Source organism: Stomoxys calcitrans, chromosome 3 (genome assembly GCF_963082655.1).
Source record: "Stomoxys calcitrans chromosome 3, idStoCalc2.1, whole genome shotgun sequence".
Classification (NCBI taxonomy): domain Eukaryota; kingdom Metazoa; phylum Arthropoda; class Insecta; order Diptera; family Muscidae; genus Stomoxys; species Stomoxys calcitrans.
Window position 1 is genome coordinate 189,554,569 of NC_081554.1, and position 22,485 is coordinate 189,577,053.

At 36.1% G+C, this 22,485-nt stretch overlaps 1 protein-coding gene across 1 annotated transcript in view; it reads left to right on the forward strand.

Moving 5' to 3' along the window:
- The first annotated feature begins 7,726 nt into the window (after nucleotides 1–7,726).
- LOC106082033 (uncharacterized) overlaps nucleotides 7,727–22,485 on the forward strand; it is a 62,577-nt gene continuing 47,818 nt past the window's right edge. Inside the window, exon 1 of the mRNA XM_059365746.1 lies at nucleotides 7,727–7,804. Within this exon, the coding sequence (XP_059221729.1) occupies nucleotides 7,727–7,804 (78 nt within the window). The remainder of the gene's footprint in view (nucleotides 7,805–22,485) is intronic.

The following is a 22,485-nucleotide window of genomic DNA, read 5'->3' on the forward strand; positions in this document are numbered from 1 at the left end:
TTAAAGTTGGGCCGGGAAAGATGTTGAAAAGTTTATCAAGGATTTGTATGCTGATGGTACTGCTGCTGCTAAAACGTCCTCTGGTGATGCTGATGATGTTGATGTTGGTGACGACAATGACTACGACGATGATGATATCTGCTCTACTATGTTCTATGGGTTTAATCTTCCTTCTGAAATCTTTCTGCTCAGCAATTGGAATTGGAAAGCGTTTGATATTATTTTTCAGCCAAAATACCACAAAAACTCTTAAGAGATTCAATATCTTCTGCTACTGCGCTGTACGCAAAGGAAATTGCGGATATCTTGTTGTAATTTAATTGGTTTTGTGGTAAGAAATTCTGCAAGTAGAAAAAAAGAAAAGAAATGAAAATGTAAGTCTTGTTTTAAAAGCAATTGGCTACTTAGGGCTATATAGCGTTTAAGTTTTGAATTTAAGTATCAACTTCAAGCCATCATAGCCTAGCCATGGCATATGATTGCTTTGAATATAATAGACACGGTGCGTATGGTTTATGATTAATAATAGCAGATATGTGAAGAGCTCATAATTCATTGGAGCTTGGGATCTATGGAATTGCATAAAGGAATTTCGTGTAAAGAAGTCCGAAAGAGTATTAATGTACAAAATCAGGTAAAAATGAACAAAAATAAATAAAATAAAGTAAAATAAATAAAATAAATAAAATAAATAAAATAAAATAAAATAAAATAAAATGAAATAAAATAAAATAAAATAAAATAAAATAAAATAAAATAAAATAAAATAAAATAAAATAAAATAAAATAAAATAAAATAAAATAAAATAAAATAAAATAAAATAACATAAAATAAAATAACATAAAATAAAATAAAATAAAATAAAATAAAATAAAATAAAATAAAATAAAATAAAATAAAATGAAATAAAATAAAATAAAATAAAATAAAATAAAATAAAATAAAATAAAATTAAATTAAATTAAATTAAATTAAATAAAATAAAATAAAATAAAATAAAATAAAATAAAATAAAATAAAATAAAATAAAATAAAATAAAATAAAATAAAATAAAATAAAATAAAATAAAATAAAATAAAATAAATAAAATAAAATAAAATAAAAAAAATAAATAAAATAAAATAAAATAAAATAAAATAAAATAAAATAAAATAAAATAAAATAAAATAAAATAAAATAAAATAAAATAAAATAAAATAAAATAAAATACGCTTTAAAGCATCGCACAGATTCTGTTTCTATAATGGCTCTTCAAACAGTTAGTTATTCCCTAGTCAAGTGGTTATTATTTTAATGCACCCAGAAAAATTTGTCTGCTGACATTAAATTAAAGATTTTAACATTAAATTAACTGACATTAAATTGACCAAAGAAGGATGACCGAGAGACCGGTTTACATGGGAGTTATAGACTGTCGAAATCACGACAGAGGTCGAATGCGTAAAGCTAACCGCTTGAAATTTTGCATCGATACTAAATATTGATGTAGGTCGTTGGGGATTCCAAATGGGCAATATCGGTTCAGATTTAGATATCCCATATAAAAAGATGGAGATCTTTGACTTCTTGAGCCCCTGGAGGCTGCAATTTTTGTCCGATTTGGCTGAAATTTTCTACTTGGTGTTTTTTCATGACTTCTAAAAATTGTGTTCACTTCGGTCCAAATCGGTCGATAACCTGATATAGCTCCCATATAAACCGATTTCCAGATTTGACTTCTTGAGCCCCTGGAAGACGCATTTTTTGTCCGGTTTGGCTCAAATTAAGCATGTTGTCCTTTATTATGACTTCCAACTACTGCACCAAGTACAGACCAAATCGGTTTATAACCAGATATACGCCCATTTAAACCGATCTCCCGATTTGACTGCCTGTGCCTTTGCAAGCCGCAATTTTTGTCCTATTTGGCTCAAATTAAGCATGTTGTCCTTTATTATAACTTCCAACTACTGCACCAAGTACGAACCAAATCGGTTTATAACCAGATATACGCCCATATAAACCGATCTCCCGATTTGACTGCCTGAGCCTTTGCAAGCCACAATTTTTGTCCGATTTGGCTCAAATTAAGCATGTTGTCCTTTGTTATGATTTCCAAGAATTGTACCAAGTACGGTCCAAATCGGTCTATAGCCTGATATAGCTCCCATATAAACCGATCTCTCGATTTGACTTCTTGAGCCCTTACAAGCCGCAATTTTTTCGGATTGAAATTATTATCACTTCCAACAACTGTGCCAAAAACGGCCAAAATCAGTCCATAACCTGTCTGTCTGTCAGTCCGTATGTCTGTTCGTCCGTCTGTTTGTCCATGTATTCTTGTAATCGAGGTACAAGACGAATTTATTGTCTGAAAACCATAAAATTTTGAGCATGATACTTCCTTGGCCCAAGGACGAACGATATTAATTTTGGAAAGAATGGATCCAGATTTAGATATAGTTCCCATTTATATCATTCATCCGATAAGGCCTTTCAAGGCTGTTGTAGGTGCAATTTTGATCTGATCTTTACTTTATTTTGCATGAGGGGCTCCATTTGACGTCTCATTTTGGGTGCAAAATTTCATCGGTCTAAATTAAGATATAACTCCCATATATATCTTTTAACCGATGTGGCCTTTAAAGGCTCTTGACGTTGTAATATGTGTGCAAATTTCATCAATATTGGTTGATATATAGGTATTGCTTGCATATATAATATTGGACACAATTTCGATCTTAGTTCCTATCGTTAGAAAATCTTGCAAGGTTATATTCGCTTTAACAATAGAAATATAAAATTAAAGTCTGACTTGATTGAGATACAGATCCTATGTAATAAAAGTCGTAGGAAATGAAGTGATGAAGGGTGTTGTATTGTCGGCAACGCTCGACTTGTGCCATTCCTTTTTTGATTTATTTATTTTATTTTTGTGGCTTTGAAGACTTATAATCATGTATTTCGTGACATGTTGAACTTATGTTAATAATGAATTTCTAGAATTAAGATGATTATGAGATACCACAGCAAAACCTTATCTCATTTTCAGCCATTATTATCATTAACATTATTAACTATCAATTACATTCCCGTTAGTTAAGATCCAGCCCTATCCCTTTTGGCCCAATACCTTATATTTAATTTTATATAGTAATGCCTTAAGCTTAAAAGCAATCCCCATGGGGGTTGTAAATTTATCACCTACAAATATGGTGTCTTAACCACACTAACAACCAAATACTAATAACAACACAGCAGGTGGAGGGCCAACTGGGGACATTTGTGTAAATATTAGCATATCATATACCTAGGCTGAATGATATAGGGTGGAGTTTGTAAATATGTGTAAATATATATATAATATAGAAGTGCAAAATGAAAACATTTAATAAATATCCATTCTTGTGGATATACTACTTGAATTGAGTTTAAACTTAAATCGGACAGGGCTCATTGATATGTGAAAAGTTGGCCCCTTGTTCCTTTAAGAAATGTTCGTAACAAATGTGTTGTTGTAATAGAATCGGGAATCAAAAAACATTTAAACATCATTTTAGTTATTTTAAGTTTTTGAAAACTTTGTGGAGATTCACTTTTGTTTGCATTAATTTTGACCCCCACCTTAGTATACAAGACTTGCCATTATTCAATATAATGTGATTATAAGTACCACCACAATGGCAATGTTAACTATGAACGCAAGAAATGGACAACACAACAATGCCGCCATTACCACAGCTATGTGCACTACTTTATTCTCATGCCAAGAATGCCATTCTGGGTCTTTCCTTGATCTACCTAGAGCTCATACCTGGGGAATATATAAGCTGTGAAGAGTTGCCATCAGGGCTGCGGAGTCGAACAATGTTGATTCGACTTCGACACCAGGCAACTTGAAAATGATATAGTTTTTGCTCTACACTAAAGAATGGGGGTGATGATACCCAAGCTAGGTAATATGGGTATCAAATGAAAGGTATTGGACCCCCTTTCACCCTAGGCAATATAAGTATCAAATGAAAGGTATTGAGGAGTAGACTAAGGCGTTTATTTTACATTAATATTTTTATCCAAAATATAGGATGAAGAGGAGGAGGAGTATGAATATATCACATTGTGGGTGTAAAGGACGCCCACATAAAATATACTCCTGAGGGCATTAAATTGTGATTGCCACATCGACGCGGTTTTCCCTGGGTAGCTCCAACGACAAAGCCAGCCGAAGGGGCATTTTGGATTGCTAGGGAATCCTGGACCCTTTGCCCCAGAAACGGACTTCAGAATCTCATTCCAGGGGTTAGAACTAGGGGTGCGCCCTACAAAGTGCATTTGTCCCCAAATTTCGTCGCTTCGTTTGTAACACCTCGAAATATTTTTAATAAATATTCTCAATCGTCCCTGTATTCTTAGGCAATTTAGCAATATCCGTTTGTCCGTTCAACAGGTAGACGAAATCACTAAACCATCGGAACGAATGAGGCTAATCACATGAAATTTTGCATAGATACTTCTTATTGTGGGACGTTTTCTGTTCAATATTGACCATATTAGGTAGATTGATTTTGATTTATATAAAAGTTCGACCAGGCCGAATCTTGGCAACCCACCACCATGGATTCTGCTAAAATATGGGTGCTATATCTGGTTATAGACCGAAATGGACCAAACTTTGCGCAGTTGTTAAGAGTCAAAACAGAACACTATATGCAAAATTTCAGCAAAATCGGATAAAAATCGCAGCTTGTAAGGGCTCAAAAAGTCAAATCGGGAGATCGGTTTACATGGGAGCTATATCATGTTCTTGACCGATTTGAACCGTCACAGTTGTCATAACAAAACACCATGTACAAAATTTCAACCAAATCGGCTTGCGGCTTCCAGGGGCTCAAGAAGTCAAATCAGGAGATCGTTTTATATGAGAGCTATATCAGGTTATAGACCGATTTAGACCATACTTGGCACAGTTGGAAGCAATAACGTAACACTATGTGCAAAATTTCAGCCATATCGGACAAAAATTGCGGCTTCCAGGGACTCAAGAAGTCAAATCGGGAGATCGTTTTATATAGGAGCTATATCCAAATCTGAACCGATATGGTCCACGAACGGAAATGGCTAGATCGACTCAGAATATCGAGACGATCAAGAATATACATACTATATGGAGTCCTAGTTTAATATTTGGGGGTGTTACAAACGGAATGACTAGGTTTGTGGGGGTATACAAACCTATGGTGGTGGGTATAAAAAGTGAAATTTTCACTTAAATAATGTGTAGAGCATGTGGGGAAGATGATGAGACGTTGGAGCATTTCCTATGTCATTGCCTGGCTTTCGCTGCTAACAGACACCGGTCATGAATCAACTTAGGGGAGTGGTATGAAAACAATTAAGGATTTTTTAAGTAGCATGGAGTTCCTAACGTAATAAGCCGATGTATGTCCATAGTGGCATGGACGGACTTATATCCTCTTTTCAACTTAACCTAACCTAAATAATTAAACAACAATTAATTGTTTTTTTAAGACAAACTTTGATGCAATTTTTATGCAGAATTTATTAATCAAATGTTTTTTAAAGACAAAATTTAAAAAAAAATCTGAACACAATTCAGATTTCTAATTTATTTTATACTTTTTTATTTTATTTTATGTTATTTTGTTTTATTTTATTTTATTTTATTTTATTTTATTTTATTTTATTTTATTTTATTTTATTTTATTTTATTTTATTTTATTTTATTTTATTTTATTTTATTTTATTTTATTTTATTTTATTTTATTTTATTTTATTTTATTTTATTTTATTTTATTTTATTTTATTTTATTTTATTTTATTTTATTTTATTTTATTTTATTTTATTTTATTTTATTTTATTTTATTTTATTTTATTTTATTTTATTTTATTTTATTTTATTTTATTTTATTTTATTTATTTTATTTTATTTTATTTTATTTTATTTATTTTATTTTATTTCCTTTATATGCTTTAAATGTGGCAACACTGTTTTTGTGTTCGGAACTCATAAATTAAGTGAGATTTTATTACAACTTCCAAGTGAGTAAATGTCCGTTGGCATTTCCGTTTTGTCTTGCTGGGCTCCACTATTGTTCAAGGTGTGTTCGTTCGTGTCGGTGTGTGTGTGTTAGTTAGTACATATGCGTGAGTTGTTTGGGTAAGTAAGTGAATGCATTTGATTAAACGAAATGCCAAGACTTACACACAAATACACAATCATTCCAGCTGAATGAATGCAAAAGGCTGCTGACGTCATTTAAAGATGTTGCACCGGCATTACAAAAGCAAATCTCTTTTGTGTACTCAACACAAAACTTGACGAGGGGAAAAATGCATGTCGTTGTGTGTATGCGCACATTCTTGTTGATGTCACTTAAAAGATTTTGTAAAATAATTGGGAATGCTCTCAAACCCTTTGTTAGAAATAAGCATACATGCAGACACTCATGTGTTATAAAGATATGCCAGGCATAAAGAAGGCAAAAGTTGAGCGCTTTTAAGGGACTTTTTAAAGGTAAAATACGAAGTAAGTAAATAAATAAATTGCCAACAAAAATCTTTTGCAACTGATTGTTGGCTTCCGCGGCTTTTAAAGTTCCTACGGTTGAACCATCCTGATCGCTTTAAAAAGCCCAACAACATGCGAATGTTCACATCCGCTAATCAGATAGGTTCTCAAAGAAATGAGAACCTAAAGTGGAACTCCTTCTGACTACCAGTGCGGGACACACACACACAGAAGATGTTCTATAGTCTCTTCATCTTCAATGTCCTCACAGCTTCTGCAAGAGTCGTTGCTGTCACCCTTCAGTCTGTCAGCATGTTTTCCGATTAGACACTGTGTTATCCTTGATAAAATGTCCGATGTTCCAGGCAGTGTGGACTACGCTTTTTGATAGACTTCTATACGGATGGCTCCAAACTCAACGACCAGGTGGTCTTTGAGGTGCACTCTAAAGATCTAGAACTGGTCATATCGTTGGAACCAGTTATGGGTCCAAGGCTTTAAATCGAGAGATCGGTCTATATGGCAGCTTCATCCAAATCTGAACCGATCTGGGCCAAACTGAAGAGGAATGTCGACTGGCATAACACAACTCACTGTCCCAAAATTTAGCAAAATCAGATAATAAATGTGGCTTTTATGGGCCTAAGACCCTAAATCGGCGGATCGGTCTATATGGGGGCCATATCAAGGTATAGTCCTATATAGCTTCGAACTTCGAACCATCATCGAACTTAATCTGCCTATGGACAAGCAAAGAATCTGTGCAAAGTTTCAGCTCAATAACTCTATTTTTAAAGACTGTAGCGTAATTTCAACAGACAGACGGACGGACATGGCTAGATCGTCTTAGATTTTTAGGACGATCAAGAATTTATATACTTTATAGGGTCTGAAATGGATATTTCGATGTGTTGCAAACGAAATGACAAAATGAATATACTCCCATCCTTCGGTGATGGGTATAAAAAAAGATCCTTCTCTTGTCTATAACTTTTAGATTAACCTATGCTCTTGGATTTGAACTCATGGGAAGCCAAGTTTATGTCGCTTACTTTTCTTCATATGGCATATTACCCAGCTTGCGTTTGTCCTTTTTGAGGCACACGAAAAAAGCCAATGCCAACATTGCTTGTCCATTATAAATGAAATGGCATTTTCAATGGATGTGTTTGCTTTCTTTAAAATTGCCAATTAAATATTTGCCATTAATTTAAAATGCATTTCTTTCATGGTGTATCTCGCTCTTTGCTAGGACACATTCATAACAAGGAACAACAACAACATCAGGAGAATGTAATATGTATGCTGACACTGCTCTTGAATGTGTTTGTGTGATAATGAATCAGCTTCATTTCGTTGCCATTATCTACTATCAGTACAGAGAGCGTATACGTTATGATAATTCACACTGTACTATGGAGCGTATGAATTATGTTAACACAATTTCCTAATTATCATACGCTACATGGTACAGACGAAATAATGGACATGGACATTATGGGAAAAATGTAAATACACACTCACACACCCTGACAATGTAACATCATACATGGGGAGCATTGGATGGCCATAAGAGCTCTAAAGAAAATTTAATTTCCTTTTGAAGCGTTCGAAACTAAGAAGAAAATGAAAACGTCGAGAGATGGCGTTTCAAGCTGTTTTGTGAAAGATTTTTTAGATTTTTTCTTGAGCTTGTTTGCATGATCGTTGCGAAAGTTATGGTAAAGGGACTCTCTATAGCACTGGACATATTCCGCAGAGGTTTCAAACATAGAGTAGGCGTTCTTCTTAAGTGGTGTTTCATCGTAAACCGGAATGTTAAGAACTTTTAATAAAGGCAAAACTACATATGAGATTCGTTAGATTGCTGTTAGGGTTTATAAACAAATTTTTGATAAATCCGAGCAGCCATCTCCACAATATGAGATTTTTGAAAATTGTGGCAAAGAGGAGGGCCCAACGCTCTTTAGATATCAGAAATTACTTTTTGTAGGGGAACAGTGTTTTGGTGCCTATGCCAAGTAGGTATGCCCGTTTATGAAATTTAATAATACGCTTCAGGACTAAAGAATTTGCCTTATCATTGAGCCATGTAAATCGAGTCAGACAGATCTCATTACTATGAAAATATACTCCCCGCTTTTTCCAAATAGGCAATGGTAGATATTACATAAGTTCAGACTCGGCCAACATAACGTTTAAGGTAGAAGTTTTGCCAATTATCTACATTTTTCTCTTAAGCCTACAAAAGAAAGAAGCTATCAATTCTTGTATTTAACAAATGGCATTCTCTCAAATCATGGCTTGAATTTGTATACATACGTACAAAGCCATCTTTCCAATGTATGTATGTCTATGCTTACACAAATACCCTAGCATTTAAAGATGTATGCAAGTACACACCCTTGGTATAGGTAAGAATGCAATGCCTGCATTTCCTTCTCCGTGTTGCGCCATAGCAAAGCATTCATATTTGAGCCATCCTTGGCAAAAAGCAAAGATAACGTAAAGCAAACGTGCGAACGAACGAACGAATTGGAATGCAAATGTAAATGGATAAAGATGAAATATCAGTCTAATGTAGTACTGCGAGTATTTTACATTTGCCAAGTCTCCATTAAAACCCCATGTTATCCGTTGTCGCGGTAACATTGGTTTTATGTTGATACACGCGCCAAGGATAGAGCATTCAAAAGGATATCGTGATACCACAGCAACAACAGCTGCTATCGCATTCAAAACAGCACACCACATGCAGGCGGACAAACAGAAGGACGGACAGAATAACAAAAGCGATGGCATATACATAAAAATATTTTGCAACATTTTCCAAATAGAGTATGATTATTTTTTGTCTTTCTGCTGAAAAGTGATTGTCATTTAGGCGAATTATGAGTGATGGAAAATCGTAAAATCAATTCAAATTCATTCGTAAAAGTGGTTATTATTAATTATATTTGCTCCGCTAAGTTAGGCCAAAGTCGGCTGCTGGCATATATGGTTTAGGAGAAAACTTATCTTAGGCAAATATGTCAAAAAGCAGAACAATTAGCAGAACAAACACTAAGAGAAAATTAAATTGTGCGGAAATTTTCTATAAAATTAAATTTCGACAAAAATTCCTTAAAAGTAGATTTTTTACAACATTATTAAAAGACTTTAACAAATTTTATAAAAATTAAAAATTTTACATAAAAATGTTTGTTTGCGGGTTTGTAAATTTGTTTGTTCCGTGCAGACTCAAAAATGGCTAAACCTATTTCTTTGAAATATTCACAGATTGTGGGGAGTGGTGCGGAAGGACAAATAGGTTATATAATTTTTTTGATATCGCAAGGGGTGCGGACTCTCCCTCCTTTCCCAAAAGTACTACCCAAAAATAATAGTAGACCGATAGTGACAATATGGAACTCAAATGAAAGGTATTCGGGAGAAGAACTGGGGGGACGTCCGATCCCAAATCCCCCCAAAAATTGGTTTATTGGACGAGCATGACCATATGGGACTCAAATGAAAGGTATTTGGGAGTAGATTACCAATGTAGTCAGAAAGAAGGGATAGGCTTTATAATTTGTTGAAATCGGAAGGGGGAGCGGACCCGCCCCCTTACCACAAAAACACCCCCCAAAAATAAAAGTAGACCGATCGTGACAATATGGGTCTCAAGTGAAAGGTATTCGTGAGCAGAATACAAATTTGATATCAAAAGTTGGATTCAAGAAAAAAAATAGGTTTATTGGAAGAGCATGACAAAATGGGACTCAAAGGAAAAGTATTCGGTAGTAGATTACGAATATGGTCAGAAAGAAGGGATAGGCTTTATAATTTGTTGATATCGAAATGAGGAGCGGACCCTCCCCTTTACCACAAAAACACCACCCAAAAATAAAAGTAGACCGATCGTAACAATATGGGACTTAAGTGAAAGGTATTCGGGAGTAGAATACAAATTTGATATCAAAAGTTGGATCCAAAAAACTGGGGGGCCGACCCGACCCAAAAACCTCCCAAAAGAAGGTTTATTGGACGAGCATGACAATATGGGACTCAAATGAAAGATATTCGGGAGTAGATTACGAATATAGTCAGAAAAAAGGAATAGGCTCTATAATTTATTGATATCGGAAGGGGGCGGACCCTCCCCTGTTACCCCAAAAACACCACCCAAAATCAAAAGAGGACCAGTAAGGACAATATAGATATCAAATGAAAAGTATTGAAGAGTAGAATACGAATATGTTATTAAAAATTAGGTCCAAGCACCCAGGAAGTCGCTCTTACCCCAAAAACTTCTGAAAGCAGACAAATTGAACGTCCATATCAATATGGGGCTCAGACGAAAGATATTCGGTAGTAGATTACGAATCTGGCATATAAAATCAGATGAAAGTGTAGGAGGTCACCCCACCCCCTAAAAACGCCCCAAATGGGTCTATGACCCATCATGACTATATGAGACTCGGTTTGTTTGTTCCTTAGAATCAAAAACGGATGAACCGATTTTCATAAAATTTTCACAAATTGCGTAGGTTTTTGTGGAAGGAAACAAAGGTTATATAATTTTTAGATATCGGATGGTGGCGGGCGATAGAGGAATGCGTGAGATGGTGTTGTGCTGACGCGAGGACGGCGAATGTGAACATATTTTACGGACAGTAAAATTTCCATAAGGGCAACAACAACTAGGACGGTAATGTCACGAACAGTCTTGCAGTGTAAGAATGAAATTAACGCCTTCTCTGAGTATGGCACAATCCGTATTGTTCGGGTGCCGGGCCAAAACGTAGTAAGGGGGAATCAAAGAGCAGACGATTTGGCGGTGATGGCCAGAGGACCGCCGTCAATAAACTTGATTTACCCGAAGCCTTTCGGCTCAACGCAGTTCGAGTTAAGTGCGTGGGCTATGAACGCGCATGTGACATTGTGAAACAGCGAAAGAGTCGGTAGGACGGCGAAAATCCTATGGGGTGATCCGGATCGTGAGAGGACGAGGCTATTACTGAAAGGAGGTAAGAAGGAGGTCAATACAGCTTTTGGTATCATAACGGGACACATAGGACTACGAGCTGATTTATGCAAAATTGGTGCAGCAAGGGATACCATGTTTAGCGCATGTAGGGGAAGATGATGCGACGTTGGCGCATTTCTTATGTCATTGCCCGGCTTCCGCGGCTAAAAGACTCCAGTACTTAGATGGGGCGGATTAATATTCGCACCCTCTTTTTCAACCTAACCTAACTTAACCTAAGGCAAACTGTGTGATGCTGCTAAAATGCATTAGACCGGTAACCCGTATCGAGATTTCTGAATTGCCATTAATCTGCGGGATTCCTCAAATGGATTATGTTGCTATATTGATCTGAGACCCTACAAAGTATTTAAGTTCTTGATCCTCTTGACATTAAAAGTCGATTTAGCCATGTCCATCCATCTGTCCATCCGTTTGTCCACCCTTGTACTTGAAATTTTACACAAATACCTTTTGTTGGTGGAGGCCACCGTAGCGCAGAGGTTAGCATTTCCGTCTATGACGCTGAACGCCTGGGTTCGAATCCTGGCGAGACCATCAGAAAAAATTTTCAGCGTTGGTTTTCCCCTCCTAATGCTGGCAACATTTTTGAGGTACTAAGCCATGTAAAACTTCTCTCCAAAGAGGTGTCGCACTGCGGCACGCCTTTCGGACTTGGCTATAAAAAGGAGGCCCCATACCATTGAGCTTAAACTTGAATCGGACTGAACTTCTTGACATGTGAGAAGTTTGCCCCTGTTCCTTAGTGGAATGTTCATGGGCAAAATTTGCAATTCACCTTTTGTTGGTGTAGGTCAGTTGGGGTTGGAAATTGGCTATATCGGTCCATGTTTTGATATAGCTGCCATATAAACCGATCCTGGATCTTGACATTTTTATGTTCTAGATGGCGCAATTCTTATACGATGCAGTTGAAATTCCAAATCGGTTCACAACCTGGTATAGCTCCCATATGAACCGATGTCGGATCTTGACTTCTTGAGCCGATAGAGGGCGCAATTATTTCCGATTTTGCCGAAATTTTACATGAGGTCTTTTTTTACTTTAAATTGCTGTACCAATAATGGGACAGATATTTAAGTATTACGTCTCTAGAGGGCGCAGATGATATGACAGAAATTTTTCATGAGGTGTTGTGTTTTAACTTCCAACAACTGCGTCATGGATGGTCCAAATCGGTTCATAGCCTGATACAGTTGCCATATAAACCGATTTTGGGTCTTGACTTCTTGAGCCGCTAGAGGGCGCAATTATAATCAAGTGTGTGTGGAATTTTGCATGAAATGTTTTGTTTTAATTTCCAACAACTGTACCAAGAATGGTTCAAGTAGGCTAATAATCAAGAATTCGGATTTGAATTCCTGAGCCTCTAGAGGGCGCACTTTATATCCTATATAGCAGCTTCAGATTTGACTTCTTGAGCCTTTAGAAGGCGCAATTACCACCCGATTTGAAATGTATAACTTAGAGTTTCGCTATGGCTTTCAACATCCGTGCCAAATATGGTCCAAATGTTTCATGTAAAGATTGGTTATGGCTACCAACATCCGTGCCAAGTGTGGTCCATAACGGTTCTTGACTTCTTACGGCTCTAGAGGGCGCTATACATATCCGATTTGACTGAAATTTGTCTGAGGAGTTTTGTTTAAACTTCGAACAACTGCGCCATGTATCGTCCAAACGGGTTCATAACCTGGTATAGCTGCCATATAGACCGATTTTTAATCTTGACTTTTTGAGCCGCTAGAGGGCGCAATTACAATCAAATTTAGCTGGAATTTTCATGAAGTGTTTTGTTTGTTTATTTTTATTGTTAAATTTGATGTCTTTTATTTAACTTATAACTCATACGCTCAGTGTACCATATAATTTTTATAAGTCATACGACGCCTAGTCCTGTGTCACAATGATAGATACGTACTTCCTGTCACACAATGTATAATAAAAATGTAATGATGTTAAAATTGAACAAGCTTAACGCGACAATTTATAACAAAAAATTCCTTAGTATAAAGCAAAAAAGTCACAACAAAAAACATTACTTTGCTTTATTTTTGCCAAGATACAGCAAAGTAATTACAAGCTCGCTGGAGAGTTGTAAATTTGCAATATAAATGAAAACATTAAATACATTATTAACAGAAATATACTAACAGCATAGCTACACTCTTACACAAACACACACAATCTCACATTTTCAAACAGAAATGCCAGTAATACAATGATATCTTCAAGATAGATATCATTCATGACTTGCAGAGGATATGTGATGCATGGTATTAACAAATGCCCAAAAATATGCTATGGAAAAAACACATTTCTTTCAAAGAATACTTTTACAACCTTTATACCATTGTGTAAGTGAAACCAAGAAAGACAATAAAATATGGAGAAAGGGTGATTAGAAGGCTTTGGGAGGAGGAAGTCGTTAGAGAGTGGTAGACCATGTGATTTTTGACACGTGTTTGAGATTAGAAAGAAGAGCAACCAACCATTGCCTGCATAGCACACAGTGAAGTTGAGTGGGACAAAGCTTAAATAAGGGCATCTCAGTATGAATATAGTTACAAACATTTGAGTTTGATATTAAGGAAGAGTCTACTGACACACACAAGGCTGTTAGTAAATTAAATTTATGTATGTGGAATCTAATCCCTTAAAAACAAATAAACGACTGTTGAGAAGAGTTCAAAACAAGATAAGGACGGGTGGCACTAACCTTGGATATCCAGAACTTTGGCTTCTTCTAAACATTAACGAAAACCAGGGGATAAATGAGGCTCCTTGAAGGGGCTAATGAAGTGGGCCTAAAAAATAAAATAAAAAAAAAATAATAATATTAAAAAATTATAAAAACGAAAACAACTTTATTTAATATTTTCGATTCAATGAATTGAATAATGCCCTAAGCACTTGAAATTTGTTTTTGCATTTTTCAGACTTTTGTGCTCCTCTCTAACCTGTAAGGTCAACCATACTGTTTTTTTAGTGGCAGTTGAATTACTATAACCGTGAATTTTTATCAACACTGTTTCCTGCTCTTGAATTTCATTGATAATGGGTTTTTATTAAAAATACTTAACAACTTCAAGACCATTTCATGCTTACAAACCAACATATACACCGTTTTGTATGTTCATTTGTGTGTTTTCGTTGCATTGTTATTACAACATTTTTTTTTTGAAGGGCTTTAGGATTCTACATTTGTACGAAGGATTTTATTTTTTCTCTTTTTTTGTGTTTGGAAAAGTAAAGAAATTCCTTTAAATCTCATTGAGTGTTTGCTAGCTGCTTTAAACAAATAAAAGAATATTTATATAAAAAAGTTGCATATTTTTGGGGATATATAAGTACAGGTGGCATATTGGGATTTAAATCAATTAAAAAAGGTAAATACAGAACGAAATAGTTATTTAATTAAATTTCTAATTTATTTTTAATGGGATATATCTAATCAAAGAAGTTGTTTATTTTGGTGAATATAAAATTAAATTTGTTTAATTTGGCCAAAGCAATAAAAATGAGTGCATATTTTTAGGATGCCCATAAACCCCAAGAGTCAAATAACGAGTTTGAGAGTTGTTGACTTATTTCCCCAGTTATTAGTCAAAGTTAAATTTTTTGTTGAAAATTATTAAAAAAATATTTTCTATAGAAAACTAACTAAAACACACCCTAAGAGAATTTAATTGCCGACCATGACACTTTATTTTTTATTTCTCTCTTTTTGTGTTTGGAAAAGTAAATAAATACTTTTAAATCTCATTGAGTGTTTCTTAGCTCCTATAAACAAATGAATGAATGTTTATATAAAAAAAATTGCATATTTTTAGGGATAGAAGGGTACAGGTGGCATATTGGTATTTAAATCAATTAAAAAAGGTAAATAAAGAACGAAATAGTTATTTAATTAAATTTCTAATTTATTTTTAATGGGCTATTGCTAATTAAAGAAGTTATTTATTTTGGTGAATATAAAATTACATTTATTTAAATTACCTAAAGCAATAAAAATGATTGCATACTTTTAGGATGTCGATAAACCACAAGAGTCAAATAAAGAGTTTGGGAGTTATGGACTTATTTCCATAGTCAAATTTAAATTTTTATTGAATATTCAAAAAAAAAAATATTTTTAATAGAAAACTATTTAAATTAAGCTAACCCTAAGAGAACTTAATTGCCGACCATGGCATTTTAGGGCTGAAAAAGAAGGTATTATTAAGGGAAAGCAAGCGCAGCAGAGTGGAGTTGGTCTAGTTAATTTATTTGACTATGAAAGTGCAGCCAATTAAATTAGCTGGACCGGGTCCATTCCGCTGCTTGATCCATGTGACAGCTTAATGGGAGCTATATGTAAATATGGCCCGATATGGACCATATTCGGTTCGACTGTTCCAAATTTCAGTTAAATCGTACAGTAAACGCCGCTTTTATGGGCTTAAGACCTTAAATTGCCAGATCGGTCAATATGGCATTTATATCCAAACTAGCTGAAATGCTCCGCTGCGCCTTCTTTTACTTTATATGGAACAAAATTATCCTTCAAACATTTATTTTCGACGATTAACTAGCTTTTAGTGAAATACCATGCTACGAAAATAGTATTTGTATGTATATCGCTTGGCTAAGAGTTAAACTATTTAAATGCCTTTATCTGAATCCCATATGATCTTTACTGATTTTAGATGATGTTAGATGTACTCCATTCTTAAGAGACTTTATTTGAGCCCGATATTCTCATGTGGATTTTGGGAGTAAGAAGGCTCCCAGGGGGGCGGTTGATGGTTTAGGGGGTGGTGTGGACCCCCAGAAACGTGGACCCGAAAGTGGGTATGAATTTCGTGATCTATTCCCAAATACTTTTCATTTGGGTCCCATATTGACTTGACCCGTAACTATGTATGTGCGTTTTATGGGTGTTTTTGGGGTGAGTTGGTGCCCAGACACTTGGCCCTGAAAAAAATATCCCACAATTGGATATCAGATTCGTATTCTACTCCCAAATACCTTTAGTTGAGCCCCATATTACGATGGTCAATAAATAAATGATGTTTGTGGGGTGTTTTTGGGAAAGTGTAGACAGCCAGAAAATTGGTCCCGAAAATGGGTATCAATTTCGTGGTTCACTCCCAAATACTTTTCATTTGAACCCCACATTGACTTGATTGGTAAATATGTCCGATTTAGGTGCGTTTTGGGGAGTGGGTTTGTCCCCCAAACACTTAGCCCTGCAAATAAGTCAGCATCGTGCTCTACTCTCAAATATCATTTATTTGAACCCCAAAGTTGGACATCAAATTTGCTTTCTAACCTCAAATAACTTTTATTTAAACCCTTTATTGCAAAAGTCAGCAAATTTGTCTACTTTGTGGAGAGCTCCACTCTCTTTAAGACGCAAATTGTCATGGTGAGCAAATACTTCCTATTTGGGGGTTATTACCCCATAACAAAGAGACGTCCCCTAGACGGTTGGTCCCGAATATTGATATCAGATTCGTGGTTTACTCCCAAATACCTTTCATTTGCGCCCCATATTTGCATAGTTGGCAAACGGGGGTGTTTTCGAGGATGGGGCGGCCATTCATTGATTTTCTCTAAAAATATGTATCAGCTTCATATTCTACCATAAACAACCTCTTATTTGAGCCTCATATTGCAATGGTCAGCAAATACTTCCCATTTGAGTGATTTCTATGGTGGGCCCCATAGAAACTTTTTCCGGAATATTGATATCAGATTTATGGAGTACTTCCAAAGACATTTCATTTGAGCCCCATATTGCTATGCTCGTAAATTTGTGGGGTGTTTTTGGGGAAGGGCGGCCTCCAAAACACTTGGTTCCAAATTTGGATATCTTATTTGTATTGTACACTGAAATACCTTCTATTTGAGCCCCATATTGCGATGGTCAGTAAATAAGTCCTGTTTGGGGGTGTTTTAGGGAGGAGCGGCCCCCATTTCGTATTCTACTCGTAAATACCTTTTAGTTCAGTCCCATATTGCCATGCTCGGTAAATATGTCCGATTTAGGGGTGTTTTGGGGTTGGGGTGGTCCCCCAAACACTTGATTCCACATTTGGGCATCAGATTCGTTTTCTACTCTTAAATACCTTTCATTTGAGTCCCATATTGTCGTGATTGCTCTATATATATATTTGGTAGGTTTTGGGGTGGGAGTCCCCCCTAGGTACCCCATCTGAAATTTTGATACCAAATTTTTGTTTTTAGTTTACTGTAAGAGAGCACACAAAATTTCGCTTAAATCACACCACCCATCTCCGAGATCTGGAGTTTCTGAAAGTAAGGGTAAGGGAGGGTCCGACCTGGACCAGATGTTGTACGGATATCGACGGGCCTAATAAAACTCACTGTCGCAAATTTCAGCGACATAGGGTATTAAATGACCCTGTTATGGTGGGAAGGCCACCGTAGCGCAGAGATTAGCATGTCCGCCTATGACGCTGATCGCTTGGGTTCGAATCCTGGCGAGAACATCAGAAAAAAATATTCAGCGGTAGTTATCCCTTCCTGATGCTGGCGACATTTGTGAGGTACTACGCCTTGTAAAAACTTCTTTCCAAAAAGATTTCGCATTGCGACATGACGTTCAGATTCGGCTTTAGCAGAAGAAGCAGGCCCCTTATCATTAAGCTTAAACTTGACTGCACAGCACTCGTTGATAATTGAGAAGAGTGCCCCTGTTACTTAATGGAATGTTCATGGGCAAATTGGCAATTTGTTATGGGTTTAAGACCATAAATAGGCCTATTGGTCTATAAGGCAGCTATTTGTAACTTTAGCTCGATATAGGACATATAAGGGTCAAATGGCGGTGCCCCTGGGACAACTCACTGTTTCAAATATCAGCGAAATAGGAAAAAATGCGTCTTTTATGGGCTTAAGACCCTAAATCGTCAGATCGGTCTATATGAGAGCTATATCTGAATATAGTCAGATTTGGCACATTTAAGAACTTAACCTGCGTATAGAAAAAATAGCAGACAGTACCGAATTTCAACGCAAAAACTTAACTTTTAAAGGTTGTAGCGTGATTACAACAGATGGACGGACAGACACAACAACATGGTTTAATCGTCTTAGAATTCTATGACGATCCATGAGCTATGACAAAGAATATCATTAAAACAAAAGAGTAACAATGATAAAAAATTGCTTTAAAATATTAATTTAACAATAATTTAATTTTTCCCAGTTTTTTTTTTTAATTCTCTGTATAATGTTTAAAGATGTATAAGGGACTAGCATATCTTGGCCTCTTATATATGGTAAATTTTGTGTACACAAATTTTGGTGCTTCCCTTTTGGTATGACAATTGAGTCATTTGTTTCTACATTAAAATTAAGTTTTATCACAATCTCGCCTATATATCGAACACACTTTAATAACTTATCCTTAAAGTAGGCTACGAAAAAAAACATGTCAAAAAGTAGCTACTCACAATAGCAAATTTGGACAATACATGCATAGAAAAAAATGGCAAAATAAACAATGTCATCATTATCTTTCTCATGGTCTCTTCTCCATATTTCTCCATACAACGCGGAGCACACTCCAAAAAATCCCCACAAGCTATATTGTTATAGAGCCTAAACAAAATTAGGTAAACACCTATGGCATGGCATGACGGCCATATTTCTTGGAGAAGATAAAGGAAAAATACCAGACCTTAAAAAACAACAGAACGTGTAGATAAATATCCTTGGTGGCTTCATAAACAACGCAGAGACTAACAACAACAGTGTCTACAATGGAGACCATTAAAAGGACATCGTAAAAAAAAAACAACAATATATTATATCTCTTGAGATTGTTGTTGGTACAATGTCAAGAGAACAGTGGGGCGAAATAGTGAAAGTTGTCGTATGAGTTTAATAATTTGTTAAAATTTTCAATGCAATTCAAGGAATGAGATGGAAATGAAAGTCATTTGTAGATAAAAATAAATTTCTTTGAATACTTTTTTTTTTTGAATCAATAAACATTTTTTATGAAAATTAAATTTTCTTTGCTAATTTTATTTTTGTTTCCAAACTAAATCTTCCTTAAAATTTAATTCTTTAAATTTTCTATGAACATTTATTTCATCAAGAAACAAGGGCAAACTTGTCACATATCAATGTGTAATGTCCGATTCAAGTTTAAGCTATAAGATAAGGGGCCTCCTTTTTATAGCCGAGTCCGAACGGAGTGCGCAGTGGGACACCTCTTTTAGAAAGAATTTTTACATGGCTGCGACAACAAATGGTACAGTAGCTCACAAATGTCGCCAGCATTGGGAGGGGATAAACACCGCTGCAAATGTTTCTGATGTTCCCGCCAGGATTCACCCAAGCGGACATCTCTGCGCCACGGTTATATGAATGATTTTTATACCCTCCACCATAAGATGGGGGGTATACTAATTTCGTCATTCTGTTTGTAACTACTCGAAATATTCGTCTGAGACCCCATAAAGTATATATATTCTTGATAGTCGCGACATTTTATGTCGATCTAGCCATGTCCGTCCATCTGTCCGTCCGTCCGTCCGTCCGTCCGTCTGTCGAAAGCACGCTCACTTCCGAAGGAGTAAAGCTAGTCGCTTGAAATTTTGCACAAATACTTCTTATTAGTGTAGTTCGGTTGGTATTGTAAATGGGCCATATCGGTCCATGTTTTGATATAGCTGCCATATAAACCGATCTTGGGTCTTGACTTCTTGAGCCTCTAGAGTGCGCAATTCTTATCCGATTGGAATGAATTTTGGCACGACGTGTTTTGTTATGATATCCAACAACTGTGCTAAGTATAGTTCAAATCGGTCCATAACCTGATATAGCTGCCATATAAACCGATCTTGGGTCTTGACTTCTTGAGCCTCTAGCGTGCGCAATTCTTATCCGATCAGAATGAAATATTGAACGACGTGTTTTGTTATGATATCCAACAACTGTGCCAAGTATGGTTCAAATCGGTTAATAACCTGATATAGCTGCCATATAAACCGATCTTGGGTCTTGACTTCTTGAGCCTCTAGAGTGCGCAATTCTTATCCGATTGAAATGAAATTTTACACGACGTGTTTTGTTGTTATATCCAACAACTGTGCCAAGTATGGTTCAAATCGGTCCATAACCTGATATAGCTGCCATATAATCCGATCTTGGGTATTGACTTCTTGAGCCTCTAGAGGGCGCAATTCTTATCCGATTAGAATGGAATTTCGCACGACGTGTTTTGTTATGATACCCAACAACTGTGTCAAATAAGGTTCAAATCGGTTCATAACCTAATATAGCTGCCATATAAACCGATCTGGGATCTTGACTTCTTGACCCCTAGAGGTCGCAATTATTATCCGATATGCCTGAAATTTTGTACGATGGATCCTCTCATGATCATCAACAACCGTGTTTATTATGGTCTGAATCGGTCTATAGCCCGATACAGATCCCATATAAATCGTTCTCTCTATTTTACTTCGTGAGCCCCAATGGGCGCAATTCTTATATGAATTGGCTGAAATTTTACACAGGTCTCCAACATATAATTTAATTGTGGTCCGAACCGGATCATATCTTGATATCGTTTTAATAGCAGAGCAACTCTTTTCTTATATCCTTTTTTGCCTAAGAAGAGATGCCGGGAAAAGAACTCGACAAATGCGATCCATGGTATATAAGATTCGGCCCGGCCGAACTTAGCACGCTTTTACTTATTTTGAATAATTTTATTTTAACAAAATTTTCTATTAGAATCAAAATAGGGTAAGGTAATTATCTTTGATAGCTTCATTAACAACACAGAGACCAGCAATAGTGTCTATAATTCCCGCTATAAAAGGACTTCACTAAAACTAGAAATTGTTAGAGCACAGGATGCTAAAATTATAAAAAATTTGATATCTAGAGGTTGAACAAAAATAAGTAAAAAGGCGTTTAGTTCGGTCTGGCCGAACTGTGGATACCCACCACCTCGGTTATAAGTGTAATCCACCTTTCGTCATAATCCGGTGAAAAATTCATAATTTATGGCCCCATAGCAGCTTTATCGAGATATGGTCCGATTTGGACTAAATTCGGCACGGATATTCACTCATTATCTAATAAGTACAAGTCATTGTTCAATTTTGTAGAAAAAAATATTGGTCTTTTTGGTAGCTATATCCAAATAAAGACCCATCTGAACCATATACGACACGGATGTCGAAAAGCCTAACATAAGTCACTGTATCAAATTTCAGCGAAATCGGATTATATATGCGCCTTTTATGAGCCCAAGACTTTAAATCGAGAGGTCGGTCTATATGGCAGCTATATCCAAAACTGGACCGATCTGGGCCATATTAAAGAAGGATATCGATATGGTGGAGGACACTGTAGAGCAGAGGTTAGCATGTCCGCCTATGACGCTGAACGCCTGGGTGCAAATCCTGGCGAGACCATTAGAAAAAGAATTTCAGCGGTGGTTTTCCCCTCCTAATGTTGGCATTTGTGAGGTACTATGCCATGTAAAACTTCTCTCGAAAGAGGTGTCGCACTGCGGCACGCCGTTCGAACTCGGCTTTAAAAAGGATCGGTCTATATGGCAGCTATATCCAAATCTGAACCAATCTGCACTAATTAAAGAAGGATGTCGAAGGGTCTAACACAACCCACTGTCCCAAATTTTGGCTAAAGCGGACAATAAATGCGCTTTTTATGGGCCCAAGACCTTAAATCGAGATGTCGATCTATATGGCAGATATATCCAAACCAGAACCGATCTGGGCTAAATTGAAGATGGATGTCTATGGCCCTAACACAACTCACTGTTCCAAATTTCGGCGAAATAGGACAATAAATGCGCCTTTTATGGGCCCAAGACCTTAAGTCGAGAGATCGGTCTATATGGCAGCTATATCCAAATCCGGATCGATCTGGGCCAAATTGAAGAAGGATA